Source organism: Numida meleagris, chromosome 2 (genome assembly GCF_002078875.1).
Source record: "Numida meleagris isolate 19003 breed g44 Domestic line chromosome 2, NumMel1.0, whole genome shotgun sequence".
Taxonomy (NCBI): domain Eukaryota; kingdom Metazoa; phylum Chordata; class Aves; order Galliformes; family Numididae; genus Numida; species Numida meleagris.
The window spans coordinates 65,183,267-65,206,485 of NC_034410.1; the positions used below are offsets into that span (position 1 = coordinate 65,183,267).

The 23,219-nt window shown below is 37.0% G+C and overlaps 1 protein-coding gene across 1 annotated transcript in view; it reads right to left on the bottom strand.

Moving 5' to 3' along the window:
• The window catches only part of GMDS (GDP-mannose 4,6-dehydratase), a 407,121-nt gene that overhangs the window by 323,026 nt on the left and 60,876 nt on the right, over positions 1 to 23,219 (bottom strand). Inside the window, exon 4 of the mRNA XM_021386284.1 lies at positions 21,228 to 21,337. Coding sequence (XP_021241959.1) covers positions 21,228 to 21,337 — 110 coding nt within the window. The remainder of the gene's footprint in view (positions 1 to 21,227; positions 21,338 to 23,219) is intronic.

Genomic DNA, 23,219 nt, shown 5'->3' on the forward strand with positions numbered 1-23,219 from the left:
TACAACTCTGCAGACCTGTAATGCACTATCATCTGATTTGTCTTTAGATTTAGTAACAGTTTGAGTTTTCTTCCTTAAAGCTTCAGGCAATAAGCTACTAAAGGACTAGCTGTTCTACTGCTTGTTTGAGCAATAAGCATCTCATTACTAAACAAATCAGCACGCTAATACCAAAAGTATATCCAGGGTTATTTCTAGATCCAGTCTTTCAACAACAATCTGCTCTTCCCAGAGAGTTAATAAAAACGAGTGAATTCTTCTGTGGAAGCCTGATGTCCAGCTCTTCCACAGGTTAGGAAAATGGAAGACAGTTCATCACCCAGCTTAGCTGCTCCTCTTGTAGCATTTGTAGATATACTCTTGTGTCGCTTTGCTGAATTCAGTTGTGAAAGTATGAAGCTACCCATTCCAAACCTCATACTCCTTCTGTATATTCTCATCATAAAGCAATGATAATGTTAGCAGCAACAGCAGGCAGCATGTACTCAAAGAAATATTAGGGCTAACTCCTAGATGGACTGGGAAATAAGTTCTCTAACACATTTTTTGCTCTAGTGATTTTTAGAGATTCAAACAGAGGACAAAAAGTTTTGGTGGCAATGACACACTATGAAATTAAAATGAATCTTGCTAAAGATCCATTTGTTCTTTGTCAGATCAGTACAGTGTACACAAGTGAGGAAGTGATGACACAGGTTCTACCTCTGCTACACTTCTCACACCCAGCAGTTACTGGCTGAAAAAAATCAAGGGAGCATTACACCACTCTGCAGATCAGAACCTTAGGCTCCTTTCACTTCCCTACAGTCAGTGGCAAGGGAAGAGTTAAAACACCAGACTTCTACTTTTAGCTCAGTACTTTAACCATTAGACGGTACCCTACTAAATTCCCTTCTGCTCTTAGATATTTTTAAAATAGTCTCGATTATTTCACAACTGCAAAATTTTAATGCAACTACAAGAAATATTTAAGCTTAAGATTATCAAGTATTTTCAGGATATAGAAAGCAGGAAACAGCAACACATTATGTAATTCAATCATTTTATTCTGCCATCATAAATATTTAGAAATTCCAGGACTAAAGAAGCCCTTCATGCACAGTATCAGCATTCATCCCTTCAGGGTGCAGCGTGCAGACTGCTTCTCCATGGGGAGTTTTTATCTTATTTCATTTTCATGCTGCATTCCACATCTATGTCACAAACCAAATTGGTTCCTTTTTTATTATACAGAAGAGAAAGTTTAGTAGTTGCTATCAACTTCAAATGCGTTTTGATGAAATTACCTAAGGCATCTAATATACCTATTGTTATTTAGCTATAGAAAATCCACAGGGTCACAAAAGGTCCAGAATACTGCATTTTTACACACACCTAATACTTAAAAATATTAAAATATGTATAAAAATAGCTTCATTTCCACAGTAAAAGAGCTTTCCAGCTTTCTGAGTTTGTATGCATAAAATGCTTTGCTCCTTTAAAAAGAGGCAGCACCACATAATTCAGAAGGTATTTTGTCATTTCTTCTTTCAAGAAAAATATTGTAACACTGACTATATTACAAAAATGTGTAATTATTGTAAACACTGGCACAATCTTCCTCTTCTGAAAAGGCTCAGTCTTTTTAACTGGATATAACGATGAGCAAGTTGAGAAAACATCTTTTCCAATTTACAAAATAAAATTCTCCAAGTAATAATTTTATTTTAAAATGTCTCTATCATCAGTTACTTACAATACTTCAGATTTGAAGTAACAATATATCCATAAAAAACTGAATTAAATTGCAATAAATGAAATTGCAGAAGCTTCCCACATCCTAACAGTTCACTGGATCAAAGAGAAAATTAAAAAGTGAAACATAGTACCTCCTGGAATCTGCAACATCAGCGTTATACAAAAGCAATGACCAATGAAGCTTTAACAGTAGTACTTTGTGGTTTTGATATGAATCAAAAATTAAAAACAAGTTGCTCTTTTTAAAGAGTATGCTAGTGAGCACATTACTCAGAGATGCAATGGAAATAACAGCCCCCAGTGCAAAGCTCAGATCTACTCTGCATTAGAATGTTTATAGCTGAAACTATCACCCTTATATGTCTGTGGCTTCTGATTCTGAGAAGAGTCCACTACCATCCTTACTACCTGAATTAGGAGTTACTATCTGTACACTGAACAATGCTAACATTGGCTGTCTAACAAAACTACTAATGTCTTACTTTCTATTCAAGATATGTATTTCAGTTCTTCTATTGGCAACACAGGGAGAGAAGAAGGGAGAAAACATCCTCTCCTTTTCCTATCAAAGGATCAGGCTTGGGCTATGAGTAGAAACGCATTAAGTGGTGTGCTGATTTACCTATTGGATTCATCTATAACTACATGCATCTGCAACGTAAATGGAAAAGTACTCTGTCATCTTTATGAAAGTCAACATAAAAGAACAATTAAAAATACCTTTTATTTATATCAGTCATCCCACTTTGCTTGGAGTACACAACCATGTTATGGATGGAACACACTAACAATAGCGTCTGACAAAGTAAAAACAGCTATCATATTGCAAAATCTGAGTTATTCCCACAGAACAACACTTAAAGCATTTATTTCTCCGGAGTATATAAACATAACTTAGTCAGAAGGATATGCAAATATAAAACAACCTATACAACACTTAATACTACTAAATAACTGCAACACAAATTCTGTAGGGAGGCATATACAACCCTTCTTTAAACCTCCATGTCAGAATCATAGAATGGCCTGTGTTGAAAAGGACCTCAAAAATCATGTAGCTTCAACCCCCTGCTGGGTGCAGTGTTGCCAACCACTAGAGTAGCCTGCCCAGAGCCACGTCCAGCCTGGCCTTGAATGCCTCCAGGGATGAGGCATCCACAACCTCCTTGGGCAACCTGTTCCAGTGTGTCACCACCCTCTGAGTGGAAAAACTTCCTCCTAATATCCAACCTAAACCTCCCTTGTCTTAGTTTAAAACCATTCCTCCTTGTCCTATCACTATTGACTACATGTTGCAGTTCTTTGCTTTGAAGAAGGCCAGAATTGGAAGTTCTGCTTTCTTCACTTTATGTAGAACATGCAGGGTCCTTTCAAAATGCACACAGGATGCCACAGTGGCAGATCTTGCAAGAAAGGCAGTAACATAGAGAAACTATAGTCCTTGCTGTATGAAACTTCAAATCTATATTAGCAGCACAGTCCAAATGGACAATCAACATGTCCTCCTACCTTACTGACACAGGCAAGCTCTGCTACTTCTCAATGTGGAAATAAATCCATTTCTTTTACGTGAGCTAGCTCAAGAAATAGCAGCGTCTTAATTACAGCTGATAGAACAGGCCTCAGAAGTGCACATCACTAGAGGAAAGATTTGAAAAAGATAATTAAACATTTCTATTAGTAGGTAAGGCATTCTGGTTTTAAAGATTTATTGCACAAGAACGCACTCCTGGTGTGGTAGTAAAAGGGTCAAGAGGCAGTTTGCATCCACAGTCAGAGGGCAGGAAGGCAATTTGGTATCCTCTCTCAGTTTCTCAGTAAAGACCTTAAGTCACAGGTGAAGCACAACAGCCATCTGAAGATAGTGAAGCAGCCTGAGGACAAGCAGTTTGCACTCAAAGATTTTTGGCTTCATATGTACCATATAAAAAAACAGAAAAAATACTATTCATGAAATACTCCACATTTATTTATTTTTTTGAGTATAGAGCCAAAGTAGCAGGATAGTATTATAGTACACAGGCACTGTTATAAATCACAGATGGACTGAAGCAACAGTCTAAGTCAGGTGCCAACACCAGTTCCACAGCACAGAAATTTCTGTATGCTGGGGACCTCCCTCTTCAGGGCAACACCCACAAAACATACAGAGAAGCAATTCCATAACCGTCTATAATGGTCACAATGTCAGTATCTTTATGTATTTTCCTCTGTGGCACCTACAGTATCTAAAAAATTCTGAAGTATTTAAAATACAGCCTCTCCCCACCTTCCCTCCTTGCTCAAACCTACAACGTATAGAACTTCTTTGACTTCATTCAGCAGGAGACTACACTAGCAAAGAGTTTCCTTTATTTAAGTTTGACAGAAACACACAATATTATTTAAAAGCTGAGTTTAGTTCAGAAATTTAGTGCTAGGAGTTGTCTGGAGAATATTTTTCTTCCAGGAACAAATAGCATAGCCTAGGACCTGACTCCTACTATGTACTGTATTTGGCAATTGTAACCTTCTGAACTGATGTTGTAGGTACAGCGTTGTTGTGGGGTTCATGTTGTGGAAGGTGAGGCTTGTGGCACCAGCACCTGGGATGAAACCCAGATATGCCATTAGCAAACTAGACATTCTCAGGGTAGACTCAATACAAAAAGTGAGACCCATCTCAGGGTGAATGTACTCGTAGCATAACTGTGAGTATTGCTGAGAATTATGCCAGCTTCAGCTTTCGCACACTATGTGGTTGTGTAGTTATAATGAGCTGTGGTTACAAATCACTGTAACAGAGTCCAAGCCTGTAAAAACACTAAGCTGCAAGATAGTGTTATTCATGTTTTCCTGCTCTTTTTTTTGTCCTCTCTTTTCTTGCATATTGGCTAGCACTTCTACCTGTAACATCTCATTAGCGCCTGCAAGCAACTCAGATGGATGTCAAATGCTGAAGAAACCTAAGCTGTAGAGGACTCCACATACAGCAGTTTAAAAAGAGGTTTGGGTTCAAAGAGATTGACATGAAACATTAATCTCAGGGAATCTCCATTTACCTTAAAAATAACCTTGTTGGTGACAATTATTTAGCAATCAGTCACACTAAGGGAGATCTACAGCAAGATGCTGATAAGGCAGTTGTGCAAGAAACCACCATTCAAAAAGCACTGCTCCTGCACTGAGCCTTACTTTGCTTGCAAAGGCATTAATTTTATTTATTTTTAATTACACAAAGTGAGGTTCAGACACTTTCTTCTAGCCCTAAATGACGTAACAGAACATTTTCCCAGGAAAAGAGGCAACACAGTTTGAGGGAAGGGAGTATGTGGAAAATCACTTCCTCTGTCAAAGTGGAAACGTGCCCGCAGTAGGCAAGGTGATTTCATTTGCAAGTTTCATTGTTGTATTATCACACTGTTAAAAGTGAAGACAAATAAGTGGCTTCCCCCCCACTCCCTATATGAATTCTACATTCCCTTCCAACCTAAGTAAGGCAGACCTGCACAAAACACACCCAGACGCAACGGTAGGTTGCCACAGATCACTGAGCTTTTGGTATCTGTCTACTTTGTATTTTTGCATCTTATTATTGTTGCAGATAGTTGTATCCACTGGCCCCCCTGGGATAAGATTTGGCCTATTTTTCAAGAGCTTGAAGATTAGGAGGTGGGAACAGATGGTTCTAGTCAAAGTCTTTTAAATCAGTTCCAAAGTGTAACATTTTCACATACTCCCCACACTTACCACCCATCTACCAAAAAAAGAAAAAACAAAAAGTGACAGAAGAGGACAAAAAAGATGAAAGGCTAATTCATTCAGTCTGGCTTTTGTATTTTTTAACTTTTTAAGTTTTAACAGTAATGCAACACCCTATCTACTACACTTGTACTATTATTACATTTAGCTCATGACAGGACAAATACTTGACATCTTCAGCATTATTAATACATAGAAAATAGCTTTGATGGCATTCCAAGTAATTAATCTGTGCTACACAATGCAACTAAATGCTACAGCAATACAGTTGAACATGCATAAAGTGTAGTATTTAAGAAAAGCAACTTAACAAACAGTTAGCAGTGCACTTTCCTGCTCTCAGTGATTTCATGCAACTTTTGTATCACAGCTTCCCACACAGTGCTATTAAAAAAAAGTTTATCTAATTAATAACCATAAAAACAACAGCGCAGATAGTACGCTCTCCAGATTTCCTTGCTCATTCTTACTTTAAACCTACCATTAGAAACATACTCCAACTATGTTTAATGTTGAGAAGTACCAGTAACTAGAATCTTGCAGGATAACTTTCATTTTAGAAACATCCCTTAAACCAGACAATGACAAATTAATTATTTCCCAATTGCCATCTCATTTTCAATCACACTCTCTTAAGCAAAGGTTTTTTTAAAACTAGTTCTAGATGTTACCTGAGAGATTACACACAGGTGTTAAAACATGTACTTAAATTTCAGTAATGGAAACAAAGTGTGGACAGGCCACTACAGACAGTAGAAAAAAACTATTCCACTTAGATTTGCACTCATTGGTTACACTGACAAACACATTTGCATTTATGCCTGCAAATTATCAATTGTTTCATTTTTAAATTCATTTTTAAAATGCACCATCCTGCATTTATGACAACCTTTTAACTACAGTTTTAAAATATAAGAAAAACTATATTCTCAGTTTAACAAGTCTAGTTTCTGATTTTATGCAAACCCAATCAGGTTGAACAGAATGCTTTACCTAGGCTGAAAGCTAAGGAAAGCACAAGAAAATTAGCACTGATTTACGTAGTTCAAGAATGCACAATGAATGCAAATGCTGCACCAACAGCAATCCAGTTAGAGACAAAAATCATGTTAGAAAGCTAAGTCTGAAGTGAGGTATCTAACAGTATATCAGTGGAAGTAAACCAAAAACATTTCTCCTTATCCACTGCTTCCTTTAAAGCATGTTCTATCATCATGATAACACAGACCAGAAGAGATGTTATAAGCCATACCAGAGCCCATTTGGAGCTTAAAAGATGTGAAGAAACAGCTTCTGTGCTGGCAGGCTTGCAGCAGTGTGTATACAACCCATAGAAGTTAACACACAAATGAACCTAAGCAAATTTCTAGTGAAAGTCGCGCTGTCACACATGCATGTATACCTTGGGAATGTTCTTTTCAAACTCACAGGTACAGGGACTATAAGCCACTTCAAAAAGTTAGAAAATTATTCATAAAGTTTTTATTCGTAACAACATTTAATTACGATATTGAAAAGGTTCCTCTTCAAACATTAAATGCTCATCCTTCCACGCCCCACAGAAATGCCTGTCTACTTTAAAAAAATCCTACCATAAATTAAAACTTAAGATATGTTTAAATTAAGGTTCAATTGCTTGCTTGCCATAAAATGTAATTATGTTTTCAATATATTGCCCGGGTGACCTTTGAAATTTTCAAATTATTTACACTCCATGGCATGAGAAAGCCAAATGTTTTACTTAGTTAACGCGTTAACATCTAACAGTAAATATGCATATGTAACATGCCATTAAGGAAGATACCCTTCCTATAAAAATGTTAACATGTGCTTACAGAAGCAAAGTCAACTTTAATCTATACTTGCTGACAGAACAGATAATATATTACAGACAATTCAGCTTTATTCAAGGGTCTCAGTACATAAAACTTGCTTTTCCTTTCCATTCCTTCATCTCTTTTGTTTTAAAGCAAAGCATTCTTGGTATAAAAAGTATTTCAACTTGAATATGGAAACCACAGAATCAATGGAAAAATTACCCTTCGAATGAGGACAGGTTTTCATGTTAGATAGTGTTACATGTATTTTCAGCCATTAAATTGCAAAACTATTACTGTTCTTATATTACTAAATCTACACTGACACTATCATAAATTATTTATATTGATCAGTTGCATGTCATTATTGTGAAATTTTGCCTTCAACATGACTTGATACTAATCATCAGATTTCCAATTATTTATTTTAAGTTGAAGCACTGAAGAGAAAGTTCAAGTCATTTGCTTTGATTTTTTTTTAGTGTAAATAAAGAATACCTTACACTAATATTTATAGGGGAATTCTAGTTCAGTACCTCAGCCACAAATCTAAGGCAACAGATTACAAGTATTTACATAATTTAAACTAGAGTAACACTACGCAATTCTCAAAAAAAACCTACCCAACGTTTTGGCCTTCAACTGACTCGTATGGCATTCTTAAATCTTACTCAGCACCCAGGGTTAGCAGTCTAACTTTCTAATGCATATTTCTCATCACAGTAAACTATAATAAAAATATAGTAACGCTATAGGATGTAATTACCCATTGGAAACTCCAACATTTAGTAACAACACTTTAAAGATCTACATTTTACGAGAACAAAACGCATAACACCTAGAAATCCTGACATCTGAGCAAAGTCAAAGGATGGGGAGGAGAAGAGAGAGAAGTAACAAATCTGAAGTACTCCCAAGCACTGTGTATCGAATCCCTTCCACTGACTTCAGTGGCCTTTAGATCAGACCTCTTAACAAGTCAATCAGTCCCATTTTGTTTCATTAGAGTTATTGCAAACAGCTTCAGAAAAGTCTAGCACATCATAGAAACCTGAATTTTTTTTTCCAGAATTTCTTGTGTAGTACATTTGAAAAGAATTCTCATTTATCAGCTATTTACATACCATGTTGTTTCAATTAAGTTGTACCTTTTGAAATCAGCAGGAAGAATTATATACCATTTTATTTCAGATAAAACTGACGAGAACCGATACTATAATTAATGTTTATACATGGAAGAGATTACAGTACAGAAAGATCAGTATTATAAATAATTAGCAGCTTACATTATTCTCTACTCAGTGCAATTTTCAGCCTTTCTTTTCCCAGTGGAATTGGCATTTTAGATAATGTGGTCTGAGTAAACTGATTCTTTTACTAGTTCCATGCACTCAGGTATGCTGAATGTATGCAGTGTTTTCAGGAGCTTTTTTTCCTTAGAGCTTTGCAATTAAATTTTACTGCCAAGCTAGCTAAATACATAGGTTGCATATATGTGCCCTGTAATTAAAATATATCGTTACTAGAGGATGTTCTTTGCCACAATGTAGTTTTAAGGACAAGTCAAGGGAAGAAAGTATTACAGCAACACAGAATTAGAAAAGCTCTGCAGAACTCATTTATTACATGCATACTATACATACAGAAAGAGCTTTCAAAAAAAAAATCAAGAATATTAAGCATATTAAAATCTTTAAAGCAGGGCTTCAAACTCCTAGCCTCCTTTAATTTGTTTTTATATTCTTGTTTGATGCTGTGTTCTTTGTTCTGATGCTATGCCAGTGAAATTGCATCATCACAAAGCAACATTATGCAAGAATGTCTGGCCAAAATTAAAGCATTATTTCTTAGCATCGCAGTTATAGGAAAAATGCAGTTTAGGCATTCACAATGTAATTATTCAAACCAATATATTCAGTAAATGCATAATGAAAAAAATAAGGTAATGCAGAGCAAGCATGGATAGCTGCATAGGAAGAAAAGCCACCAGACTGCTTCTCCTCTGGCTCTAACTGCACTCTGGGGTCTGAGTCTATTGGCAAAGATGCTCGATACAGCTGCACGTCAAAAAGAGAGTCAAAAAGAGTTCTGCACACAATGGATAGAACTATATGGATATAGAAATATATATATGTATATTTCTGAATAATTTACTGTTACGTAAGAGATACCTAAACCCTCAGTGAAACTGTATGTTCGGCAAACAGTGAAGATTTTCTCCAGGCACAAATGTTCCTAATACACAGCTCTTCATTATAGAGGAGAACAGATCCATTTCCTGAGTAACTTTTTTCTGCCTGCTCAAGTGTAACACAGCAGCATCACAACAAAATTTAACTGCAACAACACTATTCAACTCCTGATTTGGGAGGATTATATGTAAACACCAAATAGACACTGTTTACAAAGTAAATAATTATCTGATTAGCAAGAAACAAGCAGTTAAAGAGCAGTATTCAATACATATTCCCTCAAGGTCTCTGCTATGAACAGAAGCAGACACAATGGTAACGGATCCTGAACATCTCAGGATTGCAGTTTATATTGTGCACGATATTTTTTCAACATTGCTGCATTGAACAATGATATCTATTCTTAGCATCCACAATTTATCAAAACTCATGAAGCAAAAAAAATATCTAATTTCTGGAACTCAAACTGTTTCACCTTCAACATCCAAAGGAAAAAAAAAATTGTGTCCACAGACTGTTGTAACAGTGGAATTAATCCCTCCTAATATATGTTCTGTCATTACTGACCACACTGAATTTCTTAATCATAGGTTCTATGATCACAAGTGTGTACATCTCGCTGCAGCAATTATTTCACCAAAACACTGTGTGCTTTAACTTCTCTAAGCTGCTTTATGCTCTAAAAAAGCAAAAACATTTTCACTGCAGAAAATACTTCATTTCTCATTTTGCACGCCCATAAAACACACCAGGTAGCATTCAGATGCACAGTCCATTTCTTCCACAGATGAAGGAAGTCGAGAGGATGAACACACATTTTTAAAACGGCACAAACCACAAAGTCAAGCTTACAAAGAACAAATGTAGGGTTACTCAGCAAGAAGACTAGAAACATGCACGCACACATACACCCCAGCAGTACTAATGATCCTAAAGGGAAAAAAACTGCTTTGTTATGCAAATAAACCCTTTCTAAAATTGAGAAAATTAAATGATGTCATTCAAGCCAATATCCTTACCTCAGTGGAAAAGAGGCAAGAAACACCCTTCTCCCCCTTCATATACACACATTTAAATGATGTTTTGCTTAAGGAGGACTCTGCAGCACTTAGCTCCAAGAAGAATTGCAGAAAGAACATTGGAACTGCTTGTTTTAAGTTATGTTTGTTCTGCCAACCAAACTTATCTGAATAATCAATGCAACGTGTGCACTGTTGTATATTCATGCATTTCATAGAATCATTTATAACATTTCAAACAGTGACTTAGTAAATGGTTTCAAAATATATAAAAACTTGCTTTTTCTTCCAAGAATGTATTAACATGTAGCCACAGAAACACATGTAGAGGTACAATAAGAATTTTGAGACACAACACACCAAATCAATTTGCATTGAATAAATGCATTAATCCTATAACTCATCTAACAAAACGCATGCGTTTTATCAATTCAGCAGCAGCACTTTATCAGCATTCAAACAGATACTGCATGTAATCAAAATTCTCTTAAAATAGCCCAAACACTTTCACTTTAAAGAAAAAATTCAAAAACACACATGTAGACCTGCTTGTATAGCTGCACGAACAGCAATTTAATGACAAAGAACTCCAGAAATCAGAGCTATTCTATCAGCACTCTCCATAGTTTCATGAGCAATACTGAAAGTCACCCACACTCCTGCAAACTGTATTATCCTCTGATATCAGTAGACTTGCAACAGTTAATTTTAGTTGAAATGTTTAAAGGAAAATCAAATGCTTTTCTTCAAACTTTTAGGAGATAAATTATGCTGTAGTTTGGCTTTCTTAGTACCCTGCTCAAAGGGGTGAGTGGATCACTAAAACACTTGGTTTGAAAAAAAGAAACACATGAGAAATAAGTTATCAATAGAAACCTGCCAGATAGCAAGTTGTTTTAAGAGCTTTCAGGAAATTTCGTTACATTTGCTTACAGAAAGCAAAATCCTAATGAGGTGCATCAGAAAAATAAATGGTGATGCTAGTGCTTATCCAGAATGGTAGCACTCATCCAGCCATATCAGAAATAAAGTTTTATAACTAAGATAGGACTCGATATTGACACAATTTCTAGACTTCTCTAGTAATAGTATAATATTCATTTCTAAGGTTTCTCTTCATTCTATTCTGCTATAGCATCTTAAAATCCCAGGTGTTGAACAACCACTGACACCAGAGCCAAAGCCTACAATACAAACAATTCCACCTTTACCTTGGGAAAACCCTACTACAAAATTTTAGATGCAGATGAGTATACAAAAGCCCCTTAAATGCCTAGATGATTACATATTTTGCAGCCAATAAATATAACTCCATCATTGTACTACCATTATTAATTGAACACTTCTAGAGACAGATCTGTACCTTGGCTCATTTTAACTGCAAATCTAATTTTGGCAATCAGGACATTACAGACTGCAGCTCTTATGAAAAAAAAAAGGCTGACATTTGAGCAAATCTTACCAAAGAATGCTTGCCTGACTGAGGACTGACATTTCCTTTCTCTAACTTGCTTAACTAAAAAATAGGCATTCTGGCCAATTCCTACAGTACCCCAAGGCAGCTGTATATTACTTTCAGTTGCAACTTGTGAATACTTTCTTTTTCTTTCTGTCTCTTTATTTTGACATGCATATTATGTTAGCTGATTTCAATCATGTTGCATGAGTGGATGACATACCTTAAAAGATTAAGTTTTGCCACCTGGGACTAACTCCAGAAATTCAGTACTTTCTAGCATCTCATACCCTTCTTCATCCTCTATACACTTGCATTATAAATAGTAGCTTTCTTTCTTATTTTATGACTAACTACAAGTTGTTCAAGGCTGCAGTTGATACAAGTCAGCTTGAAGTGTCATTCCTCTTTCGTTGCTATTACTCAATAGAGCTGTTCCATTGTATATGACACTCTGCTGCCATCTATTTGACAGAAAAAATACAACACCACAAATGCCACAAGTGTCTGCCTTCCCTTTCCACCAGCTTTCTCTTCCCTCACAGTAGCCGTTAGAAGGAAAACTATCACAGACCTTCCAATCACTTCTCCCTGCTCATCCTTAGATTCAGAAGTCATTTCAGTAATTACTTTTGCACTTAAACATTGCTGCAATTGAAGCAGAGATTACCTTATTAAATAGAATTTTGTATTTAGTAAGCACTCTTCTCTAAAGGGAATCCAGTTTTATAACACTCTTGCACTTATAACTTCAAACCAGATTCTGAGGTTTGTATTAAAACTTTTTTTTTTAATTTAATTATGTAGCAACAGAGCTAATCAAGAGCTTGATTTCAGAAATAACTATATCTATCAGGTCACAGCAATGAATGAACATGGGTTGTACTGCAATACCCTTCCATTACACCAGATTTAAAATTCAGAATTGAGTCAGGAAGTCAAATTATGGAGCTTTAAAGCAGAAACCACACACAAAGCATGAGATGAAAGAGGTGGTACTTTATCCATCATCAGGGTCACTAAGATAAACACCACTTCATTCATCACAGGGTTCAGCCTGCTTTGCATGCAACTGTGCAGCATGGGAACTACAGCTTAAAAAGTGCCCCTTATTTGCAAGACATTGTGCAAGAGACACCCACAAAGGAACTGAAAAAATAATGTAATCTTTAGTTATTTAATTACCAAACGATATAGAAAAGTTCTGTTTCAGGGCTCAGTCTGGTCCTTTCAGCATCTGATTAAACACTACTGAAACAATTCCACCCCCCCGCCTTCCCCCCCAACGAGGTTGCTTTTCTGATACACAAATTATATATAACATTTTACTGGTACTTACCCTGTACTTACCCTGGAAATGTTCCTTAATAAAAGCAAAGGGAAAGACAAATAATGCAAAACTCTAGCAAGCTATAACACACTACAAACAAAAGTTACTAGCATATCCAAAAAGCATACAAGCTCCTGTGTTGCTTTTTGTAGCAGGGAAAGAAAAAGAATTCTTTACCTCAGAGGAAGGGCATGGAGAAATTTGTTGTTGAGGGAGTGGGACAGTTAAGGAGAAAATGGAAGAGGTAGAATAGGACAGCACAGAGGCAATGCTCACATAACTGCTGCTGCGTGCAGTCATTTGTGGAGTAAACACATACCCATAACCATAATGTCTTAATTTTCTCACTGGTACTGACATAAACAGCACTTGGTTTGGGGAGCAATTTGTTAATGCTTGTATTTGCTAATAACTAATACATACGAGTAACACCGCGTTATTTCATTGTTCTTTGTGTGTATTCACGGCCATAATACAACTATTTAGCTATTAAAGTTAACCTGCTTAACAAAATTAATAGCTGCACTATTAGAAAACATTTTGGTTTAGAGTGTAGTCTGACAGTAACAGGCCACAATTACAAAGAGTGGTAAAGTGCCATAAATATTTAGTGGATCAAATGAACAAACATACAAAATGGCAATTGCTAGCTACTACTGAAATTGCCTTTCTTCCTAATTCATTTGTACAGGTAACACATTAAGAAACACCAGTATAATTCAGGCATAAAACTACCTAACATATGATTGTTTAAAAGAAGTTAGATTGCTGAGGGTTTGTAAATTACACACAGAACACCACCACATGGAAACATTACAAAGGAGCACTCAGGAGGCTTATTCCGCCCTCTGGTGCACTACAACTTCATCCCACAAGGACAAAGCATCTTGGACAAAACACAGGAAAGCCCCCATGTAATTCCAACAGCCTGAAGTTAGTGGCTATAGGGTGTGCTGAGCTGCATTAAGACTGTTCAGCATTTTAGAGGATCGTATCCTGGGCATGACAGGAGATGGACAGGAACCCAAGCACACCACAGCACACAGTACTACAGGCCTGTGTGGAGATCCTCTGCTAAGCAGAAGTATCCTGGAGTAGAAGGTTCTATATTTATAGTCTTACTATAGCACGAATCAGCTTTGGAACCTCACTTTCTGGCCAATAAAATGAACTGACATACATGCTAAATTAGAAGTAATTGTTATCATCTTGAGACAGTAAAATATTCTATAAAGCACAACTATGTAAATCTTCAGCTCCATAAAATTAAGGTACCTTAGGCTTATATTTGCCTATGAATGAGTACAAAAGTATGCTACTAATATTCTTTTCAACTAGCTAGGCTAAATCGTGTTACACTAAACACCCAAATTCCTTCTTTTATGAAATGCAAAAAAGAAATCCGTTTTCCAAGCAGCCGTGAGCTTTTGTGACATTTAAAGCACAGCCTATGCAACTGTATAAGGTGTATACTGAGCAATAAGGACCATAAGGTACAGTATATAAAACATTCATTATACAAGCTCTAATGCACAATTTAAGCTTTGTTACTAATGCAATATTTGAGAAATTTTTCCATTAATTTATTGAATTATTTCATATAGGTGAAACTGTACCAAATAAGTTTTTGACAGGAGAGTAAGCGCTACAAGACTGGAACCAATCTGCTTAAGTTTACAGATAGCATATAAGCACATAAGTAGCGTTGTTAAGATTACTGATTGCTCTTTACATGTGATAAAAATCTACCATACACACTAGCAGGGAACATTTCTGTCTAACATGGACTACAATACTAAAACATCTCCAACATAGAAAACTTGTTTTCAGAACTACGCTACTAAATAGGCAATACTAGCAGTTACTAGAAGTTAGTTTACTAAAATTACTGAGACAGTTAAAAGCTCAATCAAACCAAATTTAAGGACTTCCAAAATAAGGGCTGTGGCAGAGTTGTTCTATATGGAGGGCACATCCCCCACAGTCTGACTCCAGACCTTGAAAATACCACAGAACTCAATCAGGAGGCTTTAGTTCTCAGTTTTGACTAACATCTGGATTAAGGTATTTAAGTTTATACCTTGACTTTCCTCAAAGCTAAGTACTCACTTGACACATATAGTGGAAGTAGTTTCCTTCATGAGACCGCCTCAGGGCAACTATCCTATCCTAACCTGACTTTCTCCAATTATTTTCAACTATACTAGCTACATGAATAGAAAGTGAGTGAGGACTGTCCCCGTAATAACACTGATAAAACCTGCAGGAGAGACTCAGCAATATTTTAAAGTACTTGACACACCTGTGTCCCAAAGAAAGGATGCTAGACTCCAGGCTGTGTCCCAAGCACTGCTTTCCTCAAAGTTGCACAGCATTACCTTCTCCCAGCAGTTGTTCTAAAGCACCAATACAGCTGCAGGAAAATGCAACCCATACAAGCGCTGAGAAATGAGAAGCCATGTCTCCCATAATGTTTTTCATTTCTTAGGCCAGGAGCAGCCCAGGGATGCAAGCAGGCTGTGTATGTAGTAGCAAATAAGACATTCTCCAGTTAACCAAAAGCAATCTCACTTCACAGGACCTGGTCCTCATGGGGTACTTTCACTGCCTTCCATTTTATCACAAAGATATCTGCCATACCAACAGCAAAGCAGGGCACGAGCAATCCAGGAGGTCTCTGGAGCGCATGGATGATGTGACACAGGTGATCGAACAGACAAGAAGGAAAAATACTATAAAGATATGATTTCTAGACACATGGAAGAAGTGGCCAGAGCAGCCTTGGTTGCAGAGCCCATGAGACTGTAATGTTCAGGATTACTGAGAGGTAGGAGCATGACAAAAAGCAGGATCACAATCATAGACTTCATGAGAGAGAGCAGACTTGGACTGTTTAGGGATCTGCTTGGTAGGGTACCACTGGAATCAGACCTTGAGAGAACAGAGGTCCACAAGAGCTGGCTGATATTCAAAGATCTCCTCCATGCTCAAAGATAATTCGCAGGATGAAGTATGAGATCACATAAAAGTAGCAAGAGGTCCACATGAAAAACAATGAGATCCTGACTAAAACATAAAAAGCAAACATACAACAGCTGGAAACAAGGACAAGTGACCCAGAAGGAATACACAGGCACTATTGAAATAGACAGGTATGGGGGTAGGCAAAACAAAGCACATTTTTGAATCAGCAAGAAGAGTTTCTACATGTCCATAAGCAGCAAAAATATAGTAAAAAAAAAAAGGATGATCAGTGAAAATGTTGGCCTGCTGCTTAACAGGGCAGGAGACCTTGAGACAAAAGTCACCTTATGGCTGAGGTATTCTGTGTCCTATTCACCTCTGTCCTTACTGGTAAAGGTGATGTTAAGCAATCACAGGTCCTGAGACACATGAGAAGGTCTGGAGCAATCAAGGCTTACTTTTGGTAGATGAAGGTATGGGGAATATTTAAACAAACTGGGTACAGATACAAGTCCTTGGGACCTAAAGGGATGCATCCATGAGGCCACTCAAGAAAAGCTGCAGCAATCAGGTGAAGTTCCTGACAACTACAAGGAAGATGTCACTGCTTTTCTTCAATAAGGAAGAGCTGGAGAAAAATAGGTCTCACATTCTTCCCTGGGTTAGTGATAAGACAACTAATCCTGAAAATGATTTTCAAACATACAAAATACAAGAAAGGTAATCAGAAATTAGACAGATTTATGAAGATGAAATCATACCTAACTAATCTTATAGCCGTCTATGTGAGATGATTAAGTCTGTGGATGATGGAAGATTGGACTAGATAAGTGAACAACGAAGTGGACTGACAACTGGATGAACGTCAGGCTCAGTGCTGTGGACAAAGATACAAAGCCTAGTTGGAGGCCAGTCACCAGCTGAATACTCCAGAGGTCAATACTCAGGCAAATATTAATTAACATCTTTAACTAATGACCTTGATAATGGAACAGACCACATCCTCAGTAGGCCTGCAGAGGACACAAAACGAGAGAAGTGATTGATAATGCCAGATGGTAAAGCCCCTCAGAAGATCTGAATTGGCTGGAACATCGAGTAGGCAGGATCTTCATGTAACTCAGATAATGGAAGATACATAACGTCAGGATTAAGTAGAGGTCCACATGAGCATGGGTTTTACATAAGTTTGGAATTTTCCTCCCTGTGTTCTGAAAACCTTGTTGCTTTTTGTCTGTTTGTTGTTGGTTTTTTTTTTTTTTTAAATCCTTCTTGCTGTCACTCATCTTCCATGCAACAAGACAGTCACATTAATAGGTATGGGGTTGAAATCTAATGGTATGATGTTTGGTTCACAATAAGTAGGAGTCAGCATTTGATGCAAATAAGTGAATTAGAAATGCACAAGTTCTTTACCTTCGCCAGCCTATATCATCTGTATGGTGAAAGAGGATACTGAAGACTTCTCATATCTGACAGCCTCTTTGTAGAAGACAAATTATATAAAGAAAAAAAGAGGACCCAGAGACAAACTTAACTAAAACAATCAAGTGTAAAGAGACCTTTACTCAAGTGTGGGATAAGTCCTTTGGATTCTAAAATCTCACCTCTAAGAAGCAAACTCTACCATGTAAGTTGAAATTCTGGAGACACCAATACACATAAGGAATAAACAGAAAGTAAACTAATGACAAAGAAGTTGTACACCTTTTGTCAGGTAAAAAACACAGCATATACTTTTAAACAGTTATATGCCCGTGAGATCTTACCCTTCAACATCACATAGAAATCAACTCATTTTCATGCATCATAAAACACACTTGCTATAAAGTTTCTGGCAGCAAATGCGAACGGTAAGAAGGCAAAATATAGGATGTTAAGCCCAGACCCCATGCAATTTAAAGAAGTAAACTGAACTGTTATGGATATCTGCACTACAGCCCAATTGGACTATACTATTTAGTATATGGCTACTAGGATAACAATAGTCATAAAGCCGGAGTTGATTTTCCAGTCCTATAGTTAGCTGTTCAGCATGGCAAGTTTCAAGTGCTGAGAGCAAGAGACCTTTTTCTAATGTTTCACTGCCTTTTTACTTCAGGTTTGTCATAATATTTACAAACTTCACCAGTGTAACACAACTCAAAACAAAAGAGACATTTAGCCAAAGTAGTATTTCAATAACTGACTTTCAAGGCATTCAACTAAGGGGGTAGAGTAGAGTTTCAATAAGAATTTAGATCAAGTCACCTACACACTACTTATACACAATGTTATTATTTAGAATCAATACATTGACAATTGCTCATATTAAACTTATATGAAAACAAATCATGATCAGCACAACAGATCCCCGAAGCACTGAAAGCCAGAGCAGGAAGACATATGAAGACTGGATAGAGAACATGAGGCTAAAGTAGCTATGAAGTGAATGTGCCGCTGTTTTCCAAACACCCAACACACAAGTTACAGTATGGGTAGCTAATCCCTATTTCTCCTCAAAACAGACAGGAATGCACACTGGATAATTTGTTCCTACTGATGATATCATTCTGTTAAGTTTACTGTTTTTAATGACTAAGTTTCAGTCTTCTCTCACTTTCTCCCATGCAGAAGATTAGAACAGCCTCCCAATGACCTACTCTGAGTCATAATCCTCACTATTTATGATTCAGTAAAAAAGTCTTCTCTGACAGTATTTCCCAGACTACCGTGGGTTCATTCCAAGAACCAATTTCATCTTCATTGGTTTCCTGTAGGAAACCAGACCAACTTCCTATTATTTTGTTTTCCTTCATTTCAGCATGGCTCACATAGAACTAACTGGAAGTGAGAGCGATTTAAAAAAAACTTCATTTTACATAAACACATGCCAACATAAACACCACCAAAAAACACTGAAGACGTCACTGGTTCAAAGTGACCAGAATGTGAAATAAGCTAAGATTAGAAGACTTTTCTTCCTTCTCCAAGCATGATGCACACAGGCAGAAATGGTACATTTACATCAGCAAAGTATAACTGCAAGAAGTGTTCAGTTCTCTGGGAAAGACCTTCACTCCTAACAAGTGGCCAAGTTCTAACACCCCTCTTCTAACACTGGGAATTTTTTCAAATGGCAAACACTGTTGTACTGCCTAGAAACATGCAGATGTGGCACTTAAGGACATACTTTTGTGGGCATGGTGGTGAGGGGTTGACGGTTGGACCTGACAATCTTAGAAGTCTTTTCCAACTCCATCAACTCCATGATTTTAAGTCCTATCAACACCCTAGTGAAGTCCACCAGTCACCTCAATCAGGCTAGAAGTACCTCAGTTATTTCCCCAGCTGCAACAACATAAATATTATTAGAGATATTAAGAAGCACAGTAAGCATCTTCCAAAGACATCCTCATCCAGGCTTCACCTACGTGCAGTAGGAATTCTTAGCATTGCTTGAGCATTGGTCTGCTGCATTCAGCCTAGCTTCTCAAGAAGCCATTCTCATGTCTTCTCATTGAGCACCATGGCACTTTAGGTCTCCAAAAGCTAAGAGTCAGCACCAGATCTGCATTGGCTCACTGCATGAACTTCATTGAAAACTTAAGGAATAAACTTTCCCAGAGCCCAAGTCGGTATTATTTAAGAATCTACTGCAGTCTCACTACCACCATCATCCCTTTACTACTTCTCAGTGCTGTGATTTGAGCTGCTGGGAAATGCAATAGGCACACGGAGATAGATAGCATGGTTCTAAACCCAGTCCCTAGGGGAGAGAAGCCAATTCCATGGAGATTGTTAACTTGTGAAATGGTTTAAGAGGCGAAGCGCTGAAACACCCGAACTTGACCTGCAAATACTGAAACAATTTGCTGGTTTAATTCTACAAAGCAGCAGTTAAACTGCCTTCTAGACCAGAGCTGCCCTTGGAATCACGTAGACTTGTTCTGATAGTGTTGTACCCGATCTAAAAACCCCCAGGCATAGCACAGAGCAAACTGGATAACTCAATCATGCAAGCAGTTGAAAAGAAAGATTATTCCCATTTCATCTTTATATTCTCCTGTCTACCTTATCAATAGCTGGAGTCTTTCACCATCATTTCCTCATGGGCTTTTGGACTGATAGGAGCAACAGATTGCTTTTTGTAGGAAGGCTGATTCACAAAACCAAAGCCAAACTGGTTTTCATTAAACTTAAATGCTCCCTCAGTTCTAACCGCAAGAGAAGCTAAGGAATACTTTCATACTGCACATATTAAGGAAAGGGCATAAGGCTAACTATTTGCTACTTGGCCATCAGTTTTTGTTTGTAATCACGGCGGGGAGTCTGAATGACGTTTTGGCAAGTAAATGAAGTTCACCTGTAAGTGAACTGAGATGAACACAAAGCAATATAGCTTAACATAACTTTAATTTGCATATTATATATCTGTTCTATTGTACATGCTTCAGTATGATGCAGCAATTTTTTGCCAAGAAGTTCTTTCAGTTTCAGTTTCTACAACTTGATTTTCCAACCAAAAAAAGTAGTAAAACCTGAAGTTGTAGCAAGGCAATTTTCTCTATTTATAGATCAAAAATACCACCTGCATGAAAATCACTATACGTGAAGCCTTTCTGTAAATGGCACATACATGAATTTTAATGCAAACGTGGTTCTAATCATTGTCTAACATACCAACAGCATATAATTTCTCCACAGGGTTGATCTGCAGTATGCTGCACAGAGAAAGTTGTTGCAAACAGCTGATTAAATTGATTTGTAAACCTAGGGATCTTGTTGATAATGAGAATTTAACTTCACCAATTCCAATATCTGCTTATGTAGTCAGCATCAAAACTCATGCAATAATTCAGCACCACAGCAAGCACAATTATCTAGTATTTATCCAAAGGCAGCACTTATTAAAATGGTTATAAATGTGGCAAGTTAAAATAATCAAATCAATATGTCACCACCAACGTACATTCATTATTCTCAGCTCACCTTGACATGGCTCTGAGCTCCCAGGTTGTAAATCTCATTGGGTTTGACTTCATTAATGATCTTCACCAGGCAGGTGCTGTCCGTGAGGTCACCATAGTGCAGCTTCATGTCTTCAGAATTTAAAAACACACAGTTAATATATTTCAATCCCAATACAGCATTCTTTGTCCAGATTCTATCCCAGGCTTTACGTCCAAATTAATATTAATTAGAAAAAAATGGAGAACACTGGCAAAGTAAGCTATTGCTTGTTTTTAACTTTTCAGGCACAATATATATTTCCCTACAATACTAAATGCTATTTTAGATTCTTTTGAGTAATGCAATTTACCTAGCAACTAGGTATTTTTCAATAGCTTACACTTTGTTAACCCAAGTTATGTAAATTTAATCAAAGTAGTATACTGAATTTCAGCTGTACACCTACAAAGAACATTATTTTAGTTTGGGCTTCCAATCTTTCTATTACAGGAATTTTAATATCCTAAGCATACATATAAAATAATTTCATGACACAGCTAGCAAAGAAAAGGTACAAAAATACCTAGGCCTCCTATAAGATGAACATTAGCATTAATAAATGCATGGGGCTGTACTGTAATCTAGATACACATTGAGAAGTCAATTTCAGGGAAAACTAACTAGCAATAAAACGTTTCATGATATTACACAAATCTCAAACACAGTTAGAAAGAAATGTCCGTCATGCATACGTTATTTATCCTTCCTTGTTTTAATTATTTCTAATTCACATGTAAAAAGGTAAGCAAGAACAAGAGTCCAGTTTCTATCAAAATAATACAGCAGGCTGCAATGGCTTATTGACTTATCATAGCCTTCAGACTCTAACCTGCTAAGACCTTATCAAAAAGGTAAATTCACTCTAATAAAACATGTCTTATCTCATTCTTAAAAACACCACACTGCTAATCACATCTATTAAAAAAATAAGATGTAATAACTATCAATGAAATAGCTGCTTACATTTAGATGCCATATTTATATTGATTTTCATTTGATCGTGTTTTAGAGCAGTGTAAACATCAACGTATTAAGCACAATCTCCAAGATAAAAAAAATCCTTATTTCAACATAATTTAGCTTTTATGTCTTTTCATTTGACAATAATCACTCTTTTGGGGGACACATCATCCACAGATTTTGCCTGTTTCTTCCAATCCCTAAACTAAAATACAAGGTTTATTACAAGAAACTAGTTTTTAAAATGCTGTTCAGATATGCAAGTTGCGTTTATAAGCTGGCATTTTTTCTTTTAAACAGCAAAGGCTCTTCAAGTTGACAAAATAGCAGAGTCCAGTAGATCACAATATATTTCTGAAGCCTGCTTTTATGTCTGTATTGCTTGAAAATGGCAGTTCTAAAGGGAGAACTCAGACTAAATTGAAGCTGTGGCTAACCAATAAGGGAACTATAATGTGCCCTTTTAAATAAGAGAGATCCTTGACGGATGGCAAGCAGGTTATGACCATCTATGCGCACGTGTCAATTATGCACAGTGTGGCCTGCCTTCACCACAGATTCTGCACAGGCTGTAACAGAACAATACCATACTTCCACTAGCAAGGAATGCATCTGAATGAAATTCAGTACATGAAACAAGTTCTGATCGTGGACCACAGCATACACAAGATCCCAAATAGCTGTAGGATACAAATTTTTGGATACTGTTGCTAAACTATATTCCCCCGAACTGTCAGCATCTAGATCACCTTAAGAACTGCTGCATTTTTCTTGCAACACTAAGAGACAACTAGCAAGCACCACTTAACCGTTTTCTCTGATGGTGGTTGCTTCTGTTTTCAAGACAAGTCTGTAGGTTGGCAGAGCAGGGAAGAACTGAAACGCATTGCCCTTTCTGCACCAGAAAAAGTTTCACCTAGGCCACAGGGCAAGTCTTGATCTTCTTACTTCATCTGGGAGTTAAATGAAATCTCCCTGACTGCTAGGCCAGCCTTTAGGAAAAAAACACTT